Source organism: Giraffa tippelskirchi, chromosome Y (genome assembly GCF_054371585.1).
Source record: "Giraffa tippelskirchi isolate mGirTip1 chromosome Y, T2T-mGirTip1v1.2.pri, whole genome shotgun sequence".
NCBI lineage: Eukaryota > Metazoa > Chordata > Mammalia > Artiodactyla > Giraffidae > Giraffa > Giraffa tippelskirchi.
The window spans coordinates 9,282,535-9,304,981 of NC_137290.1; the positions used below are offsets into that span (position 1 = coordinate 9,282,535).

Consider the following 22,447-nt stretch of genomic DNA (forward strand, 5'->3'; position numbering starts at 1 on the left):
ACTTATATGAGAAAGATATGATGGTTACTCTTCTGGATAAAAAATTTGTTTACCAACTAAAAACAGCTTTTTGATGATTATTGAAGTGAACTTCACAAATCAGGAAGAATTGACATTGTTACATTTATTAGCATCCAGGAATATGATGTTCTTTTATATATTCAAGCATTCTTATCAACTGGTAAAGCTTTGTGTTCTCAACAAAGCTTTTGTTTTTCTCATCAGTTTTCCTTAGTTATTCCCACATACTGTTGCAGTTGTAGGCTTCGTTGTGTAGGCTTTTTCTCGTTGGTTATAATTCCCCCAAACGCCAGCATCCTAGGGATGGGGTTACTATTCCTAGTGTTGCCCCGCGGCATGCACTCAAGCTAGCCAAACCCTGTGCTTCCAGAGGCAGGTGGGGGCCACAGATTCTCCGAAGGAAAATGCAGGAAAAGCATAGCATTAAGTATGTGAGCACAGGTATAGACACAACTTATAAATACCACCCCCATACCCCGCCCCCAGCCTCAGTTTTGAATCTCCTCTCACTCTGGTTCCAGTGCTGGGACCAGGCCATCTGATTCTCAGGTCTCCTCCAGGGGGGACCCTGAAAGAGGGAAGAAGTACAGGACCCACTGGCATGATACCTGGCCCACTTCAGCCTTTCAGACAGAAGACTGGTTTGGATCAGTTGACCATAGGCTTCGTCGTTTGTTTACTTGGGCTTTGGTTTTTCTTGTGGGGTGGGGCAGGATTGGCCATACCACATGACCTACGGGATCTTAGTTCTCCCTACCAATTGTAGAAGCCAGCTGGTGCTCCAGAGGGTGGCGCCTCACTGGGTAGCACTGTCTCCTGCTTTCTTTTAGTTTCATTCTATTACAGAATGCAAATCAAAAATTAGATTTCCTGTTTTAAGCCACATTAAAAAAAAAAAAAAAAAAAACGCCAACCCGGTTCACACCAAAATTCCAGGCCTTCCTACCTGGAACTTCCGCCTAGGTCCTTTGCCTAGAAAAAAGGACCATCTCTCTCTTCAGTGGACCATCACTTAATATAAGGAGATCCAGATGTTGCAGGAGGAGAAGGAGGTGACTGCACAGGAGGGGGTTGAATGTCATCATCGACTGAACAGACATGAGATTGAGCAAACTCTGGGAGATAGTGAAGGACAGGGAAGCCTGGCGTGCTGCAGTCCATGGGGTTGCAAAGAGTCGGACACGACTTAACAACTGAGCGACAGATACAAGGGAAAACTCACAGAGTCACCTGAGGGCACTGTGATGCCGAAGGGGCTCAAGGGCCCCGAGCTTGGTACCGAGCACTGGTCCAAAGTAGACTCCAGGTGAACTCAGGTGGGCTTTTCGGATATCCTGCTGTGTATGCCAAGCAGCACCAATGAAAATAATATTAGCCTATAATAAGAAGAGAGAAGAGTTGTGTTTACTTACGATAGAAAAAAGTGTTGATTTCTATAAGGCAAACATGGCCAACCTGAAAGTCATCTTCCCAGATTATTCTGACAAGCTGCTCCAAGTTTTCAGCACAGTTTTATATATTGTCAGAACAAAGGCTGCCAGAAGGTTGAGTGCTGAGGAATTGATAACTTTTGAACTGTGTTGCTGGAGAAGACTCGTGAGAGTCCCTTGGACCGCAAGAAGATCAAACTAGTCAATCCTAAAGGAAATCAACCCTCAGTATTCATTGGAAGGACTGAAGCAGAATCTCCAATACTTTGGCCACCTGATGTGAACAACCGACTCTCTGGAAAAGACCCTGATGCTGGGAGTGATGGAAGGCGGGAGGAGAAGGGGGCGACAGAGGAAGAGATGGTTGGATGGCATCACCAACTCGATGGACGTGAGTTTGGGCAAACTCGGGAAGATGGCGGACAGGGAATCCTAGTGTGCTGCGGTCCATGATGTCACAGTGAGTCAGACATAACTCAGCCACTGAAAAACAAAGGAACAAAAACATTAAACCAGTCAGGGGGGTTATATTTCTTCAGTGTTAAAAGAGAGACCAGCACATACATATCGAGTCAGTGTGGACCTGGCACCTGGGAAGGGAGTCTTCCTATCAAAGAAGAACAAACATGGTGACCCAGAAGGAGGGTCCTTAATCTTTATTTTTAACATGGACATTATTTCTGGTCAAGGTCCCATTTTCCTGAATAATTGAAGTAGATGTACAATGCATATAAGGGAGACCAAAAAGATGCTATTTTAGTTAGTTCGAGTTTGCTCAGACTCATGTCCATTGAGTCAGTGATGCCATGCAACCATCTCATCCTCTGTTTTCCGCTTCTCCTCCTGCCCTCAATCTTCCCCAGCATCAGGGTCTTTTTCCAGTGAGTCAGTACTTCGCATCACGTGACCAAAGTATTGGAGCGTCAGCTTCAGCGTCAGTCCTTCCAATGAATATTCAGGATTGATTTCCTTTAGGAGGGACTGGTTTGGTCTCCTTGCTGTTCAGGGGACTCTCAGGAGTCGTCTTCAGCACCGTGTATGAGACCTCGGCAAATTGTTTAACCTCTGTGCCTCATTTCTCTATCTGTGAAAGGGGGAATGAAAAAATGGGTCCTGCCTCCTGGGGTGGTTGGGAGAATTAAGTGTCTCATATGGAAAAGCACTCACTCAGGCTGGTATCTGGCTCTCAGGAAGCAATGTTTATTTATTTTTTTAAAGATTTTCTAAATGTGGACCATTTTTATTGAGGTTTTTTTTTTTTTTTTTTTTTTTTTTTACAATATTGGTTCTGTTTTATGGGTTTTTTTGGTCACAAGGCATGTGGGATTTTATCTCCCTGACCAGGCCTTGAACCTGCACCCCCCACATGGGAAGGGGAATTCTTAGGAAAGGATATTTAAATCCTCGTTGTCACTCTGCTGATGCAGCATCAGGGATTCCAGACTGAGGGGTCAAAGCGGCCAGCTTGGTGCTTCTGTTGCATGGGAGCTGGATCCGTCTTTGCTGGGGGGTGGTCCTGTGCACTGCAGGAGGTTGACCAACATCCCCTGTCTCTACCCAAAAGTGTCCCCAGATGGTGCCATAGATACCTTTTAGGGGAGCATGGCCATCCTTGCCTGAATAAGCACTGTTCTACGTGAGATCCCCGTGAGTGGAGTCATGTCAGCCAGAGCTGTGAGACGGCAGGATGGAAATACTGCGGGCAGTGCTCATGGAGAGGCAGTTGCTAAAATCTCATCCTACCCCCGAAGCGATGCTTCCATGCCACTCAGCAGCTGAGCTGACGTGTCGCGTTGGCCGATGGCTCAAACCCAGGGTGTCTGCTCCTCTCCACTGCTTCAGATTGTGATGCTTTTTAAGTTATGTGTTTGCTTTTGGCTGCACGGGGTCTTCGTTACTGCACAAGGGCCTTCTCGAGCTGCAGCGAACGGGGGCTATCCTGGGGTTGCGATGTGTGGCATTCTCATGGCGGCGGCTTCTCTGTTGCATAGCACAGGCTCCAGAGTCCACAGGCTTCAGTAGTTAGAGCACACGGGCTCAGCAGTCGCGGCTGGCGCACGGGCTCAGCTGCCCTGCAGCTTGTGGAATCTTCCCAGACCAGGGATTGAACCTGGGCCCCCGGCATTGGCAGGCGGATTCTTCACAACTGGACCCCCAGGGAAGTCCCCAATCATGATGTTTGCAGCATTGTTATTTATATCCATGAAGAGCCCGTCCCACACAGTTCTGAGAAACACAGACTCACCCATTTGGAGAAAGCAGTAGAGACACAGGGTTTTACATACCAGGCACAATTCTCACAGTTACACCTGTACTAACTTTACTTAATCCTCATGATTCTCAGAGTAGGCGATGGCACCCCACTCCAGTACTCTTGCCTGGAAAATCTCATGGACGGAGGAGCCTGGCGGGCTGCAGTCCACAGGCTCTCTAAGAGTCAGGCAGGACTGAGCGACTTCACTTTCACTTTTCAATTTCATGCATTGGAGAAGTGAACGGCAACCCACTCCAGTGTTCTTGCATGGAGAATCCCAGGGACGGGGGATCCTGGTAAGCTGAGGTCCATGAGTTGGACACGACTGAGCGCCTTAGCAGCAGCAGCAGGATGACAATTCTATGGTGGGTGAGGGGACATTGTTATTCCTACATGTTGCAGATAAAGAAACCAAAGCACAGAGAGGTTAAGCAACTTGCCTAACATCACACAGCTGGTACATGGCTGGGCTAGGATTGAGCCTTGGAGGTGGGTATTTGACATGCACAGTGCCATTTCCTTTTCTTCTTCCCTCTGGTTGGTTAGGATCTTCCCAACCCAGGGAATGGACCCGAGTCTCTTTTGTCTTCCCGCATTGGCGGGCAGCTTCTTTACCACCACCTGAGAAGCCCTTGGCAGGTTCTTTACCACCACCTGAGAAGCCCTTGATAGTTGAGTTAACTGCCAAGTCAAGAAGTTTAAATAACAACCTGGAATTTGGGTTCTCTTGAAAAGTATCAGAGAATCTGGCAGTGCTTGGTCCACCACCACCAGTTGGCAGGAGCTTGGAGCGGCCGCCTCATTGCAACAGATTCCGTTTCTCCAGGGCCCCCATCACTCCCTGTTCTATCAGTTGGCTGGATTCACTAATTCACTAATAATTCGCTGGATGTCTTTGCCCAGACTCTGCAGATATTAGATTTTCAGACTTCCAGGGACGACAAATCACGCATGTGTGGTTTTGTCTGTCTGTTTCTTTTTGTTTGTTTTTTAGGAGCCTAGCCATACTAATCTTTAATTCAGTCCTGCCTATGTTACAGAGGATGGCTGATTTCGGTTTCCTTTTTGTGTGTGTGTGTGGGCATGCTGAGAGGCCTCTGACTTTTTGAGACCTCGAGGGCTGTAGCCACCAGGCTCCCCTGTCCAGGGGATTCTCCAGGCGAGAATACTGGAGTGGGTTGCCATTTCCTCCTCCAGGATTCTTCCTGACCCAGCGATCAAACTTATATCTCCTGCACTGGCAGGCAGATGCTTTACCACTGGGCCACATGGGTAGCCCCAGGACAGGGGAGGGATCCAGAAACTCAGCGTCACAGGCCTGACATTTTCCTTGTGGCTTTTGGAAATAAAGAAGTTTTCACATATTGAGATCTAGGGAAGCCATTCCGGCTCATGCATGGGTTAACCTGATACTACATCAGCAGAATGATAACGAGGATTTAAATATCGTTTCTTAAGACTGCCCCTTCCAATGCAGGGGTGCAGGTTCAATCACTGTTCGGGGAGATAAAATCCCACATGCGTTGTTCCAAAAAAAAAAAAAAACCAATAAAAGAGAACTTATATTGTAAAACAAATTCAATAAAAAATTTAAAAAATGGTCCACATTTTAAAAAATGTTTAAAAGATAAATATTGGTTCTTGAAAGCCAGATACCAACCCGAGTGAGTTCTTTGCACATGACACACTTAATTCTCCGAACCACCCCAGGAGGCAGGACCCATTTTATCATTCCCCCTTTCACAGATAGAAAAACTGAGGCACAGAGGTTAAACAGTTTGCCGAGGTCTCATACATGGTGCTGAAGACGACTCCTGAGAGTCCCCTGAACACAAGGAGACAAAACCAGTCTATGCTAAAGGAAATCAACCCTGAATATTCATGGGAAGGACTGATGCTGAAGCTGATGCTCCAATACTTTGGACACCTGATGGGAAGAACTGACTCACTGGAAAAGACCCTGATGCTGGGAAAGATTGAGGGCGGGAGGAGAAGGGGACAGCAGAGGATGAGATGGTTGGATGGCATCACCGACTCAGTGGACATAAGTTTGAGCAAACTCGAACTCACTAAAATAGCATCTTTTTGGCCTCCCTTACATGCATTGCACCGACTCGATGGACATGGGTTTGGGTGGACTCTGGGAGTTGGTGATGGACAGGGAGGCCTGGCGAGCTGCAATTCATGGGGTCGCAAAGAGTCGGACACGACTGAGCGACTGAACTGAACTGAACTGATACGCATTGTACATCTGCTTCAATTATTTAGGAAAAGGGCACCTTTTAGGAAAAGGGACCTTTTTCCTAAAAGGTCCCTGGGGACCACAAGGACAAAAGCGGGGAAGGAGCGGCTCACAACCCCCGAACACCCCCACTCCACACGGTTTCTCAGATCGAGCGGTTAAAACTGCCTGAAACAAGTTTGTTGTTATCAGGGTTGGAGGACTGGAAATTCTGGCCTCACACCCACTCTGTGAGCCTAACGTCCTGGCATCACTGTCTCCCTGGCGGGGGGTTCCCCCTGGGCCCCCACCCTCATCCCTCCCCTCCCCTACCTTGTCCCTGCCCGGGCCCAGGTCTTCCAGGAGGCCAGAAGTGGGGTTGACAGGGGAAAACCATGTTATACTGCCAAGCTTCGGAGACACAAGGGCCTGGATGCCTGGGGGTGGGGATAGGAAGGGCCGGGGGCTGGGGTCCCACACTGCAGAATCACCAAATGCACAGTGACCCCCAGGCACGCGGTCACCCCTCTCCCAAACACCCACACACTGCTGCTCACAATGGCCTACTCACAAAACCCCCAAGATGGTGGCAAATGACACTCTTTTGGATTGGGCACACACTTGCCGAAACACACCCCGCCTGGCCTGTGTGTTGAGGCTGGTCCTTAGCCTTAAGGATGGACTCTCATCAGACCTTAAAGAAATGGATTCCCAGCACAAAAGCTGAGAAATTCTGTGGGCATTTGGGTAGCTGGCACTTTGGGACTATTACGAATGGACCTGTTAGGAACATTCTTTATACATGTGCAGGTATATATGTAAGGTTTACATATATATATATATATGTGTGTGTGTGTGTGTATATGATTCATTGGAAACACTGATGCTGAAGCTGAAACTCCAATACTTTGGCCACATGATGTGAATAACTGACTCATTTGAAAAGACCCTGATGCTGGGAAAGATTGAAAGTGTGAGGAGAATGGGATGACAGAGGATGAGATGGTTGGATGGCATCATCAACTGGATGGACGTGACTTTGAGTCAACCCTGGGAGTTGGTGGTGGACTGGGAGGCCTGGCATGCTACAGTCTGTGGGGTTGCGAAGAGCTGGACATGCCTGAGTGACTAGACTCAACTGAACGGATATATACATGAGTTAACCTATAGATTTGCAGGCAGATTCTTTGTTGTCTGAGACATGAGGGAAGCCTATATATACTGGCAAGCTGCAGTCCATAGGGTCACAAAGAGCAGACACTGCCGAAGCAACAGCACATATATATATATATAATGAGTTCATTTCTGTTTTTGTTTTATAGAAGTATAGTGGATTTACGGTGTTGTATTAGTTTTTGGGGCAGAGCAAAGTGATTCAGATAGAAGTATGTAGGATTTTTCAGATTGGTTTTCATTACAGGATACTAGATAGAGCTCCCTGGGCTATGCAGCAGGACCTTATGTATTTTTGTATATAGCAGTTTGTATCTGCTAATCCCAAAGGCCTAATTTATCCCTTCCCCAATCCCTTTCCCTTTCAGTAAGTATAAGTGTGTTTCCTATGTCTGCGAGTCTGTTTCTGTTTCCTAAATCCATTTGTATGAATTTCCATCTATAAGTTATATCATAAGGTATTTGTCTTTCTCTGCCTGTCTTCACTCGGTATGATAATCTCTAGGTCTATCCATGTTGCTGCAAATGGCATAATTTCATTCTTTTTGATGGCTTAGTGATACCGAAGCGACAGCACGTGTATATACAGGAGTTAATTTTTGGTTTTGTTTTATAGAAGTATAGTGGATTTACGACAATGTTGTATTAGTTTCTGGTGCATAGCAAAGTGATTCGGATAGAAATATGAATGTTCAGATTGGTTTTCATTACAGGATATCAGATAGAGCTCCCTGGACTATGCAGCAGGACCTTATGTATTTTTGTATATAGCAGTTTGTATCTGCTAATCCCAGAGGCCTAATTTATCCCTTCCCCAACCCCTTTCCCTTTCAGTATGTATAAGTGTGTTTTCTATGTCTGCAAGTCTGTTTCTGTTTTTTCTAAGTTCATTTTTATGAGATTCCATCTATATGTTATATTATAAGGTATTTGTCTTTCTCTGCCTGACTTCTCTCGGTATGATAATCTCTAGGTCTATCCATGTTGCTGCAAATGGCATAATTTCATTCTTTTTGATGGCTTAGTGATACTCCGTTGTGTATATGTACCACATCTTCTTCATCCGTTCGTCTGCTGATGGACCCTGAGGTTTCTTCCATGTCTTGGCTGTTGTAAACAGTGCTGCTCTGAACATAGGGATGCATGGGTCTTTTCCTAGTAGAGTTTTCTTCAGGTACATGCCTGGGAGTGGGATTGCTGGCTCATACGATAGCTTTATTTTTAGTTTGTAAGGAACCTCCACACTGTTCTCTAGAGTGACGGCACCAGTTTATATTCCCACCAACAGTGTGAGAGGTGTCGTGAAACATCTTCGTACACACCCTCTGTTAGCTTAATACGCATTTCTACTGGGAATATACCCAAGAATGGCGTTGTTGGGGTTGGACGTGCATATGTGCAGTTATGCCAACCACCAGTTTTCTCTTCTAAAGAGCAGCACCAATTCACACTTCCATAACAATGCACAAGAGTTCCAGGGGTTTCACCGCCTCACCGACTCTCCTGCTTTTCCTTTAATCAGTCGGAAGGATATGTGCTTGTACCCCTGGAATCTGGTTTTTGAAGGCAAAACTTTTGAAAGAAATTTCTCAAGATGAATAGATTATAAATATCCACAAAATTAAAACTTCAAAAGTAGAAGGTAGAGAGAGAGAGGCTTTTTGTTTGTTTGTTTTAATGAATACACCTTGTTACGACTTGGGATTCTTGTGAAATGCATGTATTATCTTAAAGAGAAAACTCGCTCTATAATCTTCTAAATTGCTGAAGTGCTGAAGCTCATGGGTGATCATTTGACTTCTCAGAAATGAGTGGGTGCTTTCCTAAGTAACAGAGGGCTGGAAACTGGTGATAATCTTAAAGTCAGCCAGCACCAAAGAACTGTCATAAATATCTCATAAGCGGTGAAGTCAACAATACCTGCATGCAAGGAAGAACTGGAAAAGATGCTGATTGAATCAACAACAGAAAAACCCTGGGGGAAGGGCGCTGCAGGGGGAGGAAACAGCCAGTGCAAAGGCCCTGAATCAGGGTTTCTGTTGCTTGCCACCAAAGGAGTCTGATACAGAGGCTTGTTGTTGTTGTTTAACTGCTAAGTCCTGTTGGCACAGTCTCTAGAGTCAGCCTCCTTGGATTTGAATCCTGGCTTGGCTCCTTATGATCTGTGTGACCTGAAGCAAGCGACAGGAACTCTGTGCCTCTGTTCTCTTATCTCAGAAAGAGACAGAATAACAGAATTGGCCACGTGGTCGTGAGCATTAAGGGGATTGACATGTGTAAAGACACTGGGTTGGTGCCTACTGCATGGTCAATACCCAAGATAACTTCCTCATTCTAATTATCTGCATATCAAAAAAGAGGGGAGGAGATTCTGGTCCATGGAGGAGAAATACATCTTGGGGGTTTGAGAGTAGGCCACTGTGAGCAGCAGTGAGTGTGTGGGTGTGCCTTGGGGGTCACTGTTTATCTGAAGTAGGCACAGGGCAGGCCCCCAGGTCCCAGACATCAGTGCCACCCCCCCGACCCCCAGGCATCCAGACCCTTGGGTCTCCGCGGCTCGGCAGTATAACACGGTTCTTGGTTCTTCCCTGTCAACCCCACCTGCCTCCTGGAAGACCTGGGTCCGGCAGTATAACAGGGTTCTTGGTTCTTCCCTGTCAACCCCACCTGCCTACTGGAAGACCTGGGCCCAGGCTGGGTCGAGGTCAGGGAGGGGAAGGGGCGCTGGGGGCGGGGGGCCCAGGTGGACCCCCCGCCAGGGAGACAATATTCCAGGGACGCTGGGCTCACAGAGCAGGTATGAGAGCAACATTTCCAACCCTCCAACCCTGGTAATAAAACCACAGCCAGCACTAGCACTTGCTGTCTGTTTTGGGCACTGTTGTAACCACCCGATCTGAGTCCCTGTGGGCCCGTGCGGGGTCGTTGGTCTGGAGCCGCTCCTTCCGTGCTTTTGTCCAGGGTGTCCCCAGGAGGGTTTTCCGGGAACCCACCGCCCTCACCGCCCCCGCGGGACGCCAGGAAGCGGCCCGGGGCCGGCCCGCCCCGACTCTGTGCCTCTGGGCAGCCCAGAGCCGAGTCGCTGCCGGGGCTCCGAAGGGTCTGCGCCGTCCGGGCGAGTGTGCAGTGCGGGGCGGCGGGCCGCGGGCTGGCGCTGCGGGGTCGCCGCGGGGAGGGCGGAGGCGGCCCGCCAGGAGGTGCGGGTGCGTTCCGGCGGCGGGGCGCGGGCGCGCGCGCCGAGGAGCCCCCCGAGGAGCCCGCGGCTCCCGGAGGGCGGCCGCAGTCCTCAGACCCTTCTGAGGCGCGAGGCGGGCGATTCGTGGTCCGAGGGCTCCTCGGGCCGCCGGGAAGAGAGCAGGCTGGAGGGCAGCGAGGAGGACTGGGCCTTGTGGGTGAAGGCCTGCCTGGGCCTCCTCCCTGGGCAGGTGCAGGAGGAGCAGGCGCCCGGCCCGAAGACGCCAGGAGGTAGGAGCGCGGGTCTGCGGGCCGCGCGGCTCCCTTGGGGGACGAGGCGCTCTGGGGAGGCGGCAGGGCCGGGGCCTCCTTCCGGAACGGCCGGAGGCAGCTCAGGAGGCTGACTCGGGGGAGCCTAGACGGGGGTCTGGGGGAGTGGGGCGGGGCGTGCAACCCCTCCGGAGCCTTTCCGGGGCACCAGAGCAAGCTGGCGAGAAGCGTGCTTGCCGGAGCGTTATGGAGCCTCGTGTGTCTCCGCGCCCGCGCCTGCGGCCGGCGGGTGCCTGGAGCGCGCCGGGGACGCGCATCTGAGGGGGGCGACCTCTGGGGGAGACTGGGCGTCGGCCCCCGAGTCCAGCCCTAGGCGATCCTGTGTCTGGAGGCCGATTCCGGCTTTGCAAACGTGTCTGCCAAGGCGTCTGTGTCTTTATGTCCCCGTGTCCAAAGTGTCTGTTTGAAAATAGGTGTTTCTGCAAGTCCGTACATGCGTGTGCCTGTGTGTGTATCTGCCCGGATTGTCTGCTCTTTCAAGCTCCACGAACCTAAACCTGAACGTTTGTGTGTGTGGATCTGTGAGCGGGTCTTAGCGTTTCCAAAAGGCCTGCGAGCTGAAGGGGTGACTCTGATTTTCCAGGAATGTCTGTGACTGCGGTGTGGGTGTGGGTATGTGTGTGTCCGTGTGCACGGCTGGGTGTCTCCGAGGGTGTCTGAGAGAGACACGCCAGGGTTTCTCTCTGCTTATCTGTGTGATTTGATTTCCTAGTAGGTTTCACTGTTTACCAAGCCTGTAAGTCCAAAGCAGTGATTCTGATGTTTAAAAACACCATCTGGATAGAGTGTAAAGGCGAGTGAACCTGCGGGTAGGGGTGGGGGTGGTCTGAGAGGGGAAGCCTCTGGGGGATGGGTCCCCAGGTGAGACTGGGGGTTGAGCCTGGGGTGTCAGACAGAGGTGGTCTGGGTGTCCCATAGAGTGTCCTTTCAGATTGAATTGTGCAAATATGTGTGTCCTGAGTGTGTGTGCCTGGAAGTGCCCAGTATTTGAAGCTTTGTGTATCTGCACGTCTGTGTGTGTGTGTGTGTATGCACGCATGCGTGCCTGAGCGTTCCTGAACCTCACGATGTGTTACTGCCCATTTGCGTGTGTTTCAGGATCTACAAGTGCAAAGTGTGTCTTTATTTGCACACGTGGGACTCTGGGGCCAGGGGTGTGGCTGGGAGTTGTTGAGAGTGTCCCCCTGTGAGTCCAGAGCAGGGGGTCAGCTCGCGGGAGGGAGTCACTGTGTGTGTGTAATCCTTCAGGACCCCCACCCCTGGGTCTCTGAAGCTTGAGCCTCTGTGCCTTTCCCAGGAAGGCCTGGCCCCACAGTGGGGGAGGGGCGCTGGGCGAGGGGCCAGGCGCTGAGGTCCAGTAGGGACAGCTCATAGGAGGGACAGTGATGCTGGCAGGCTGGGGGTCTTCCTGGAGGAAGAGGCCCGGGACCCTCCCCACGAATAACGGAATTGCGGTGAACATTCTGACGCCCGTGCGGTTGTCAGAGACCCTGTTAACCTCTTGACTTAATATCTGGGGGTTGGGGCGGGGATGGGGGCCTTGTGTGACTGGGCAACCCAGCCGCATTCATTCTCTCGCGTTTGTCCACAGGCTCCGCGGGCATCCCCAGAGCCAGCCCTGTCCGGGTGTCAAGCAAAGGCACTGGGGCCCCATCCCGCCTACGCCCAGGGTGGAAGACCCAGGTCGCAATGATAGTCTCGAGATCAGTTCCTTGGCCACGGTCCTGAAGGGTCTCCAACTTTCATGTTCAGGCAGGATGGTGCTGTGGGGTCTCCGCGGGGAGCATGGGGTAGGGGCACCCGGGGAGGATGTGCGGGGGCCTGCCTCCTGGGGAGTGGGGTGCAGGGGCGCAACCTGGGGGCCACTGAGACCCAATGGGGAGGGCGGTGGCACCCCTTGAGGAACTAGGCCTCCCTGAGGGCCATCTCACCTTCTGAGCCTCCCGGCCCCTCCCAAGTCTGAGTGTTTCTGGGGTCACCAGGAGGAGCCACGACTGCAGTGGTCAGAGGAGGCTGGGGTATCTGCAAGAGGGGATGGCGGTGACCACCCGCAGGACAGCGGAGGGGGAGCTGGGTCCTGGTCCCCAGGTTTTAGGGAGCGCAAGGGACAGACCTGTGGACTTGTTAGTTTGGGGGAGGAGGCGGGACTTTGTGCAGGACACAGGAGAGGTCAGGTGGGAATCACGGGTCCAGGCACAGCCCTGACCAAAGAGAAGATTGAGAAATTGTCTCTGGGGGGAGCCTGTTGGGACAAATAGGGACAGAGAAACTTCTGGAGGCATATGGAGGTCCTCGGAGGATGGCTGTGATGATGTGCTGCTAACTACAGCCGTCGGAAATGGGCTTGGCGACCTCCAGGGACTTTGGGGGGTCGTGTCTGGTTTTGGGGGTCAGGGTGCCTCTCTGAGGGGCAGCCTCTGGGGGAGGGGCCAGGCCCGGGTGGGCCGGGGTCAGTGGGCGGGGACGGTGGGCACAGGGCAGCTTGTGTCAGAGGGGTGGCCTCTGGGGGAGGCGCCGGGGCTGGGGGGCCAGGCTCAGCCGGAGGGGACGGTGGGCACACAGCTCTTATGTCTTCCCCTCTGGGGCTGCAGGGCAGTGTGTCTGCCTGCGGCTCTCGGTTCTTTCCAATAAACTTCTGGGTGCACCTGGTGCCCCAGATGCTTGGAGCACGTCATGGAGAGCCAGAGTGCGTGAGAGGACCCGAGGGGGTCTCCCCGTTCCTGGGGGGTTGTCCCAGCTCTGAGGGTCCTGGAGGGCTGCCCCAGTTCTGAAGCCCACATGCCCTACTGACCAGCACCTTGTCCCTGTGCCTCAGCTGCTTGGTGACCCAGGGGCCTTTTCCCTCCCGCAGGGTTTCTCTCCCCCAGACAACCTGGCCCAGAACGAGGCCCTGGACTGATGAGGGAGAGATCAGAGGTCAGAGGTCAGGCTGGAGGGTCCCAGGGTTAGAGACAGTGATCCAGGGAAGGTGCGTAGGAGACGGGGGGGGGAGGCCTCCTGACCCACCCCCGCCACCAACAGCGATAGAGTTGGATCCGACACGGGACTGCCTGAGTCTGGGTCAGACTGTGTTCTCAACACTTGACATGCATTTAATTCTATGTAATCCTCACGTTTCATCATTCTGCTCATTTTGTGGATGGGAAAGCTGACAGCACAAGAGGTTAAATACCCCCAAACTGGGGCATCCCAGGTAAAACACATGATAAATACTTAAATAGAAATTTCAGGTGAAGAATGAATTACCTTTTAGTACAAGTACATCGAAAGTAGTCCATGGGACATGCCAATACTGAAACACAGTTCAGCAGAATAAACACAAAATGAATTTTTATGTCATGTAGGACATGACCCATGCAGTGTTTGGAGATAGTTATTCTAAAAAACGATCTGTGTGTCTGAAACTCAAATCTCAGTGTGCTGTGCTTTCTTGTGCTGTTGGTAAACCTTGAGCTCTCTCAGCTAGTGACTGGCAGGCTGGAATCCCCCCAGTTCTCACCCCCAGACACGCTGGCCCAAGTCCTGCCCAGGGCAATGCTGGCCGGAGGTGAGGACCCCACACTGAGCCTGTGCAGAGAAGCCTCCCTGCAGGGCCGGCCCCTCCCCCGGGCTGTGCTGGGGGGTCTGGGGCTCGGCCCCTCCCATTGACCACAGTCCTGATGTGGACCTGGATGGCCCCGAGGACAGGGAGGGGAGGGCCTGTCTGAACCCCTCGGTCAGACTGCCTGGTAGCCCTGGGAAGGAGCTGAAAGACAGCCCTGGGAATGCCCCAGGAGTGCAATTACTGAGTGCCTGCTGTATGCCAGACTCCTGAGGCCCTTTTGATTCCCACTTAGCCAAGCTGCAGCTTCCTGTCCCCAGCACTTTATGTCACAGGTTTTGTAGTTTTAGAGGGGGTAAGTCCCAGGTACCACGAGCCCTGCCCCTGTCCTTGCCAGGCTCCATGACAACCGGTCTCCCCAGATCACATGCTGGGCTTTGGACGGAACCAGGAGGGAGGCATTGTCAACACGTCCCCTTGGTTCCTTGGATGTTGGGGACCTGGAGACATGCGGAGGGGATGGAGCTGTCTGAGTGCACCCGACCTCTGGGTTCACACCCGGGCCCCCTGGCTCTGCCACCCAGGCACTGACTGCTGTCTCTCCTGTTCACAGGGAGCAGCAGTGGAGTCACCATGCTGCCTCTGAACACCAGCAGGGGCCAGGAAAGGGAGGAGGTGCAGACCAGGCCTCCACAGAGACGAGGTGAGACACACGTGGGGCGGAAACTGTGGGCAGGCAGGAGTGGGGAGGGCCTCAGGGAAAGGCTGATGGGGAAGGGATGACCCTGAAGACTGGCCCCAACCCCAAGTATCTCCCACTGGCTCCTCTTAAGGAGGGGGGGGGCTGGGGACACCCAGTCATTGTAGCTGACGTGATGATGGTACACCAGATATTGCCGCAATCCACCATGTCTTTCCCCACGTATTTTATCAAATCTCTCAGAGCCTATAACCATCACACAAAACAACAGGCATGCCTCTCCGTCGCTCAGCTTTGTAGTTCCTTCCCCAGACATAGCTACTTTCTAGCTCCTTGTCCAGCTTTCTAGAATGTTCTATGCTCACTCATGGAGACAAGGATGTGTATGTATCTGTTACTGTGTATTTATATCTGATATACGGGTGCATACTACACATGCCACTTTCATTCATACTGGGTCTTGTTTCATTTAGTTCTGATCTGACACTGAGAATCTTCCAGTCACAGTCCCAAGTCTTTCCACACATCCAGTCACACATGCTTCACAGTGAGGGAGGGACAGGAATTACCGCCTTTTCAGATGGGAAATCTGAAGGGTGACAAGTGTGAATCATCAGCTCACAGTGGGATCGGAACCCTGGCCATCTTGCCTGGGGGTCTTTGACCTTAAGCACTGTGTCCCCTGTCCATCTCGAGGACTCTCCCCCTCAGGATGCCTGGTTTGTGTTCCAGCTGCCTGGGATTCCATAGTCTCTCTGTGCTATGTGTGTGTGTTCAGTTGCTTCGGTCATGTCCGACTCTTTGCTACCCTTCAGACTGTAACCCTGCCAAGGTCCTCTGTCCATGGAATTCTCCAGGCAAGAATACTGGGGTGGGTTCCCATTTCCTTCTCCCAGGGATCTTCCTGGATCCAGGGATTGAACCCAGGTCTCCTGTGTCTCCTGCACTGGCAGGCAGATTCTTTACCACTGAGCCATCAGGGAAGCTTAACCAGGTTCGTGCAGGTGGCCATTTGGGTTATTCCCAGTGTTTGATGATGACAATATATGCAAGTAGAAACAGGACTCTACTTGGGTCACATTACACAGGGGAGTGGATCCAGGACAATATGTTTAGAAAGGGAGATGGCAGTGTCCGAGGGGACGTTTGCACAGGTGGCCTGGATGCTCCTCCAGAGAGAGGCCAGGAGTGGAGGAGTGTGTAAGGAAATAGACGGATTTGTGCGCAGCTTTGAAATAGCAGGAACTCTGACTCCAAATTGACATGTCTGTCTTCTTCGAGGAAACTCCAGTGTTTTCTGGAGAGACGTGCCCCACTGGCACCTGTGTATCAGCTGTGCCTTCCTCCTGGGCACGGGCGCCCCAGGGCGTCACTATCTCCAGAGCTCCTGTTGTCTAACTCTAGCCTCTCCACTCACTGACAAGCCCTGTCTGTTCCCTGGGGACCTTCAGGATGCAACTTCATGCATCTCTGCAGGCACTGCTGTGCAAACTCCCACAAGGGTCCTAAGCTCTCTGTTTCCTTATTGCTAAGTTGGAGGACTATAGTGCCCATCTCAGAGAGTTATTATGAACAGCCAAACAAGCTAATGCCTGCAAAACACTTAAAAGCACACCTGACACATAACAGGTACTCCACAGGTATTAGCCGTCTTCACTGGTTTCCTGATGAGCATCTTATTATTATCGAGTTTCTCAAGCCTCAGTGGGCGAGATAGCCTCATGCCTCTTTCTTCCTCGCTCACCCCTGCCTTTTGAGAGCACTACCGGTTGGCAAAGGGGGCCCACCGGAAAGAACGCAAGAGTGTCAGCCAAACGGGTGCCGACGTGTGGCATGGTGGGTCTAGTTGTTTTCTCCTTTGCCCAGAGAACCCTGGGCCTGAGAGGTCAGGCTTATCGGCCAGCCTCTCCGCCCAGCAGAGACCCTTGGGTGCCTGGGTGCCCTGTGCCCCTCCGCCGTCCCAGATGGGACCCCTTCCTGTGGAGGGGATGGTTTTCCTTGAGGGTGCTGCCCTCTTTCCTGCCTCCTTCTCTTTGCTGATTCCAACCTCTGCTCCTGTGTCACCTCCTTCATGAAGCCGCCCTTGACACTGCCTCCCCGATGCCTTGCCTTGCTGAGCTTCTTCAGCACTATTACTGCTACTTGAGATTACACTGTGTATCTATTTGCTCCTAATCTGTCTCCCTTAGGAGAGTAGTTCAGGGGGAGGATGCCAGCAGGAACCCCCGTGTTGTTCAGTGACACATCCCCTGTCTAGATCAGGTGTAACCGGTGTCAGGCTCTGTATACACACGGGCTGATTAAATGAAGGAATGAATTAGGGAACGGTCCCTCCTGTGGAGGCAAGTATGGCCTTGTCTACCTGGGTACCATTCTTCTTTTTCCTACTAACCACTTTGACTTTTCCGGGGAGACCACGTGTCTCCATGCTCTTTGGATGGATCTGATCCCATCCTCAGACCAGCTCCAGGTCCGCCCCGACCAATCAGAGCCGGCGGTGCCAAGGTTCCCTGTGATTGTACCTGGGCTGGGCACGTGACTCACCCTTGGCCAACGAGGCATCTGCTCTGTCTCTGGGCTTCTTAACAGGCCAGAAGGGAGCCTGGAGGGACCCTGGTGAGAACCAGGGGCAGCCGTGAGGAGGGGTGAGGGGAGGCCCTGTGTCACATGCCTGCGAGAATGTCTTTCCTATTAGTGCCTGTAGCACTCCTGGGAAGGACTCCTTAGAAATCACATTGGAAAAGAACGTGAGAGTCACAGACGGTTAAAGATCACCCAAATTCGCCAATTGCTAACATTTTCTCTGTTTGTGTATTTTCTTTAACAAAATGTAATATATATGTATATTTATTGCAGTATATCTACACATAATATACCTAAGTGTGTATCGCCTGAGAAATGCAATATTCTGTTATTTCAGGGTGGGGCTGTGGTCACCTTCCTGCATGCAGCCCTGACACACACTTCACCTTATCCCTGTATCGGTTTTGATATTAATAATATGCTCCATACTGTCCCTTTGGCATTCTTTTCCCTCCAACACTAGGTCTAGTTGTGTATGCAGGGGTTGTACTTAGTAACGTATCTGTAGTTTTCTTTACGCTAGACAGTCTCCTAAGCCTTGTTTGCCTTTTATGAAGGCATTTTGAAGTCCAAAGTCACCCCCATCTCATATTGTGGTTTATTGGTTGTATTTTTGGCGATCTCCCTATGAATGAGATTCAGGATAAGCTCTGATCTCTGGAACACCACCTAAGTGATGCCGTGTCCTTCTCAGAACATCACATTTTGATGCACATGAGGTCTGTGCGCCATCACTGGTGATGTGAATTTTGAGCCATTGGGCCAAGATGCTTGTCCCCGTTCTTTGCTGAATAATATCTGACTTTCCCCTTTCTAATAGGGACTCATTGGAGTGACACTTGTAGATGCACTAAATAACCTAGAAGCAGAGAGAATTCTGACTGTGCCTTCCAGGCCCTTGCTCACCTGTGTCCTCCACAGAACCAGTCATGAACTGAGGTGATGCAGGACCCTAATGGCCACAGGCCAAGTCAGCTGACCATGGGAATGCAATGGGAAGGTGATCCCTCCCTTTCCCCAAACCTGGAGAACACAAGGAAGGGATGAGGTGGTGATTCTCCTCCAGAGGCGGTTTGCCCCTCAGGGGACGCCTTCAATGTCTGGAAACATTTTTGTTTGTGACAATTGAAGGGGTCGTGCTAGTGTCATCCAGTGGCCAGGAATGCTGCTTAGCATTTCTGCAATGCTCAGGACACCCCTGCCCTACCCATCGCAAGAAGGATCTGGACCCCAAATGTCCCAAGTGGGAAGGGCTGATAACCTGGGAACAGGAGAAGGACGGTTCTGCAGAGGTGAGGGCACCGTGTGGAGGGAACGCTGTCCTGCCCACCCCAAGCCTCCCAGCTGGCATCCCAGCCCTCTGAGGCTAAGGGCCCCAACTCCAGGATCTCAGCGCTGGGTTCAAACCCAGCTTCAGCCACTACCAGCTGTGGGACCTGGGACCAGTTCCTGAACTCCTCTGTGGCTCAGTTTCCTCATTTGTGAAACAGGGCAGTAGGAACCCCACATGGGATTACTAGGACAATGAAATGAGTTCACATCTGTGCCACGCTTACCTGGAAAAATGGGCTTCCCAGGTGGTGCCAGTGGTAAAGAACCCATCTGCCAGTACAGGAGACACAGGTTTGATCCCTGGGTTGGGAGGATCCCCTGGAGGAGGGCATGGCAACCCGCTCCCGTATCCTTGTCTGGAGAATCAAGAAGGTTATGTACTCACTTCTAATCCTGAGTGCCGCATGCTCCCAACCTATACGTCTGATCAAATGTCAGAGTGGGAACGCTTACCAGGGCCTCCCTAGCCCTATTTCCTCATCTGCAGGATGGAGAAATAAGATCAGAGGCCACCTCGTGAGGATTAAATGGGACCTGACATGTCATTCAGGCTGAAGCGTCCTAAATGCTCAAAAACCACGGGATGGAAATAGTAGTCCTCCCAGAAATTACTACACCTTCAATACTGCCAGCACTGTGGGTGAAGCTTTCTATTGGGAAGAAGTGTTTAATTTCTTAGGAAAGCAGGTGGTTTTAAGAAAATCAGCAAAGCAAACATTGTCACAGCTGACGGCTTTCCAGCTCTCACAAAGCGGCAAACTTTGTTACATTTAATGATCCATTTTTGGATTACTTTGTTCAGTCCTTATGCACCTCTGTGAGGGATCGGTTACTTATAGTCCATTATACAGAAATGCAAACTGAGGCCAGGGAGGGTCAGGTTATCTGCCTCAGGATCCCCAGCTGTACTGGGCGAAGAAGGAATTCAACCCCAGGTGGGTCGCCCCTGAAGTCTATGCTCAGCTCCTCAAACTAAGGGGGGGAGCCCTCTCCCCCTGGGCACTAAAGTTCTTCTCTCTCCTCTCTGTGGTCTTTCTTTCCTTCCAGCTGGGTTTTTGCTTCACCTTCTACATGGATTCGAGCGACTCCGAGTTTGACTCGCAACCTTCTCCTGGAAGTTCGAGAGCTGGCTCGAAGTACACCTCCCCTTCGAAGCCTCGTGCAAAGTATCAGGAGATCCAGGCCTGGGAGTGTCCCCTGTGCGGTCTCAACGTCCTCTACATCTCCTGAAACCTGAGGTCCCCCCGGCCTCCCGCTCCAGGCCACCCGCATGCCCCCCTATCATGCATGCTGGGCTACTGTCATGTGAAACCCCCAATATGGCGGCTTCAATGAACCCAACTTGCTGTCTCTCCCAAGGCTGTGGTCTGTGTGTGAAACTCCCAGGGCTGGGGCGGTGCAGCTCTGTGGAGTTGGGCAGCCAGGGTCCTTTGACCTTGGTCCTCTGTGCCACGTGTCTGGAGGGGGCTCACCCCCTACACTCAGTCCAGCTTCTGGTTCCAGGGAAAGTAGGGGGATGAGAAGAGGGGAAGACATGCTTCAGTCCTTCAAAGGGCGACTCCTACAAGAAGCCCAGATCACTGTTCCTCACCTCTCGTTGGCCAGAGCGGGTCACATGGCGACATGCAGTTGTAACGGATGCTGGGAAGTGTAGTCCCTAGCTCGGCAATCCTGTGTCACCTAATAGCTGCCATCACTAGAGGAAAGTTGTGTCTGTACTTAGTGCAACTCCGCGACCCCGTGGACTGTAGCCCACCAGGCTCCTCTGTCCATGGGTTTTTCCAGGCAACAATAGTAGAGTGGGCTGCCATCCCCTTCTCCAGGGGATCTTCCCGACCCAGGGATTGGACCTGCATCTCTTGTGTCTCCTGCATTGCAGGCAGATTCTTTACCCACTGAGCCACCAGGGAAGCCCTTTTATAGCAAAGGAGAATGGCTACAGTTTCCACCACTGACGAGATCTGTTATGTTTCATGTTTATGTTGATCTGTTATGATTTATCCCCAGCCACCAGGCTGTGCTGAATCCAGGAGTGAATAAAGTTATTCTTTAGTTCTGTATCTCTCTCCCACTGACTAGGATCTCCTCCCGTTTTACACAGATATTTAGAATATTTAGAGCACCGTCCATGTGGCAGGCACTGAGCTGATGTCTTTACACATTTTGATTCCCTTAGTTGCATTCTATTATTCTCCCTCTTTCTGAGATAAGAGAACAGAGAGTCCACGTCACTTGCTTCAGGTCACACAGATCTGAAGGAGTCAAGCCAACTTTCAAACCCCCTGGAGCAGGCTGCCTCCAGAGTCTATGCCCTTAACCTTCATGGTATCCACCTCACAGAGGTGCATGGGGGGAGATTCCCAGACGGTCACACAATTGTGAGTCAAAAAGCCTCTTTCGACACCTAGACCTTCCAACACTCCCTTCATTTACCTCTTCAGATGCTGCAGAAATACTTGGAATATTGTGTGTAGCACGTTTGTGTAGCCACAATAGTGCCAGTTAACAACCACCACCACAAAATCCATAGAAGGTGTTCACTGAGGTGAAAACGCACAACATGTGCGTTGTCAGTTCCCATTTTATCTGGGGGATTTATAGCCCAGTTGACAGCCTCTCAGAGAGTGGTGAGGAACCGCTCCAAACAGGTCGGTAGGAGATCTGTTTATAAGGAATTTTTGCAAAAGGGGTCCACGCGATCACATGCACCCGTCATTGCAAGGTTCATGTTGGTTATGTTGCATGGACATCTGCATTAAAGACTGTAGTGCTTTTCTAAGTAAAAAGTGCAGTTTTGGCAGAAATGTGAACAGATATGCTTTTTGTAAAAAACATAGTGTATGAAAACTTTAATCCTGTGAAGTGTAATATGAAAATAATAATATATTCTTGATACATGTGCAAAATTTGAAACAACCACCTTTAAAAACAGCTTTCATGAGCCTGGGTAATTTCCTACAAATTGGGTGTCATTTTAGTTCCTATTTCATAGGACTCGGGTGAGGGTTACTTGAGCTCGTCCATGTCCAGTGCTCAGCACCACACCTGACAGAAGGAAAGTGCCCAGGAAACCAACCATGACACAGACATTTCAGTGACCTCAGAATTGCATTGGAGAGGGATCCAGGTTTAGTTTTCTTGCCTCCAGCACAATAGCTTCCTGCGGATCCTTCAGTGTAAAGGAATCCAGGACATTTCAGCGGCCCCACGTGGCCAGTGGCTACCGCACTGGACGCCGCAGATACAGAGCATTTCCGTGGTCACTAAAGGATCTGTGTCAGGATTGGCTTAGACCGCTTGTGCTGTGCTGAGCGCTCAGCCGTGTCCAACTCTTTGCGACCCCATGGACTGTAGCCCGCCAGGCTCCTCTGTCTATGGAATTTTCCAGGCAAGAATACTGGAGTGGGTTGCCATTTCCTTCCACAGGGATCTTCCTGATCCAGGGATGGAACCCGTGACTCCTGCGTCTCCTGCACTGCAGACAGTTTCTTCACCAACGAGCCACCAGGGAAACCCTGTAGGTCTCTTAGATTATCAGAATGATCCCACACTGTAGCCCCAGAAAGTGAGGCTGTGGGCTTGCTGCTGGGAGAGCCTGAAGGAGCACAGTCTCATGGAGCATCTCATCGGTGGATCTTGGGGACTCTTGGGTCCACGCAGGGCCCTCTGGGCACTTTGAGTCTCACGG

The 22,447-nt window shown here is 51.3% G+C and overlaps 1 protein-coding gene across 1 annotated transcript; it reads left to right on the forward strand.

Annotated features, from left to right (window-relative positions):
- The first annotated feature begins 1,265 nt into the window (after positions 1 to 1,265).
- LOC145537675 (uncharacterized) lies at positions 1,266 to 20,819 on the forward strand. The gene is made up of 4 exons (XM_081568528.1): positions 1,266 to 1,296; positions 10,121 to 10,564; positions 14,758 to 14,847; positions 19,807 to 20,819. The coding sequence occupies exons 1-4, from the start codon at positions 1,266 to 1,268 to the stop codon at positions 19,854 to 19,856; spliced, it is 615 nt and encodes a 204-aa protein (XP_081424654.1). The 3' UTR covers positions 19,857 to 20,819.
- Positions 20,820 to 22,447: the final 1,628 nt, after the last annotated feature.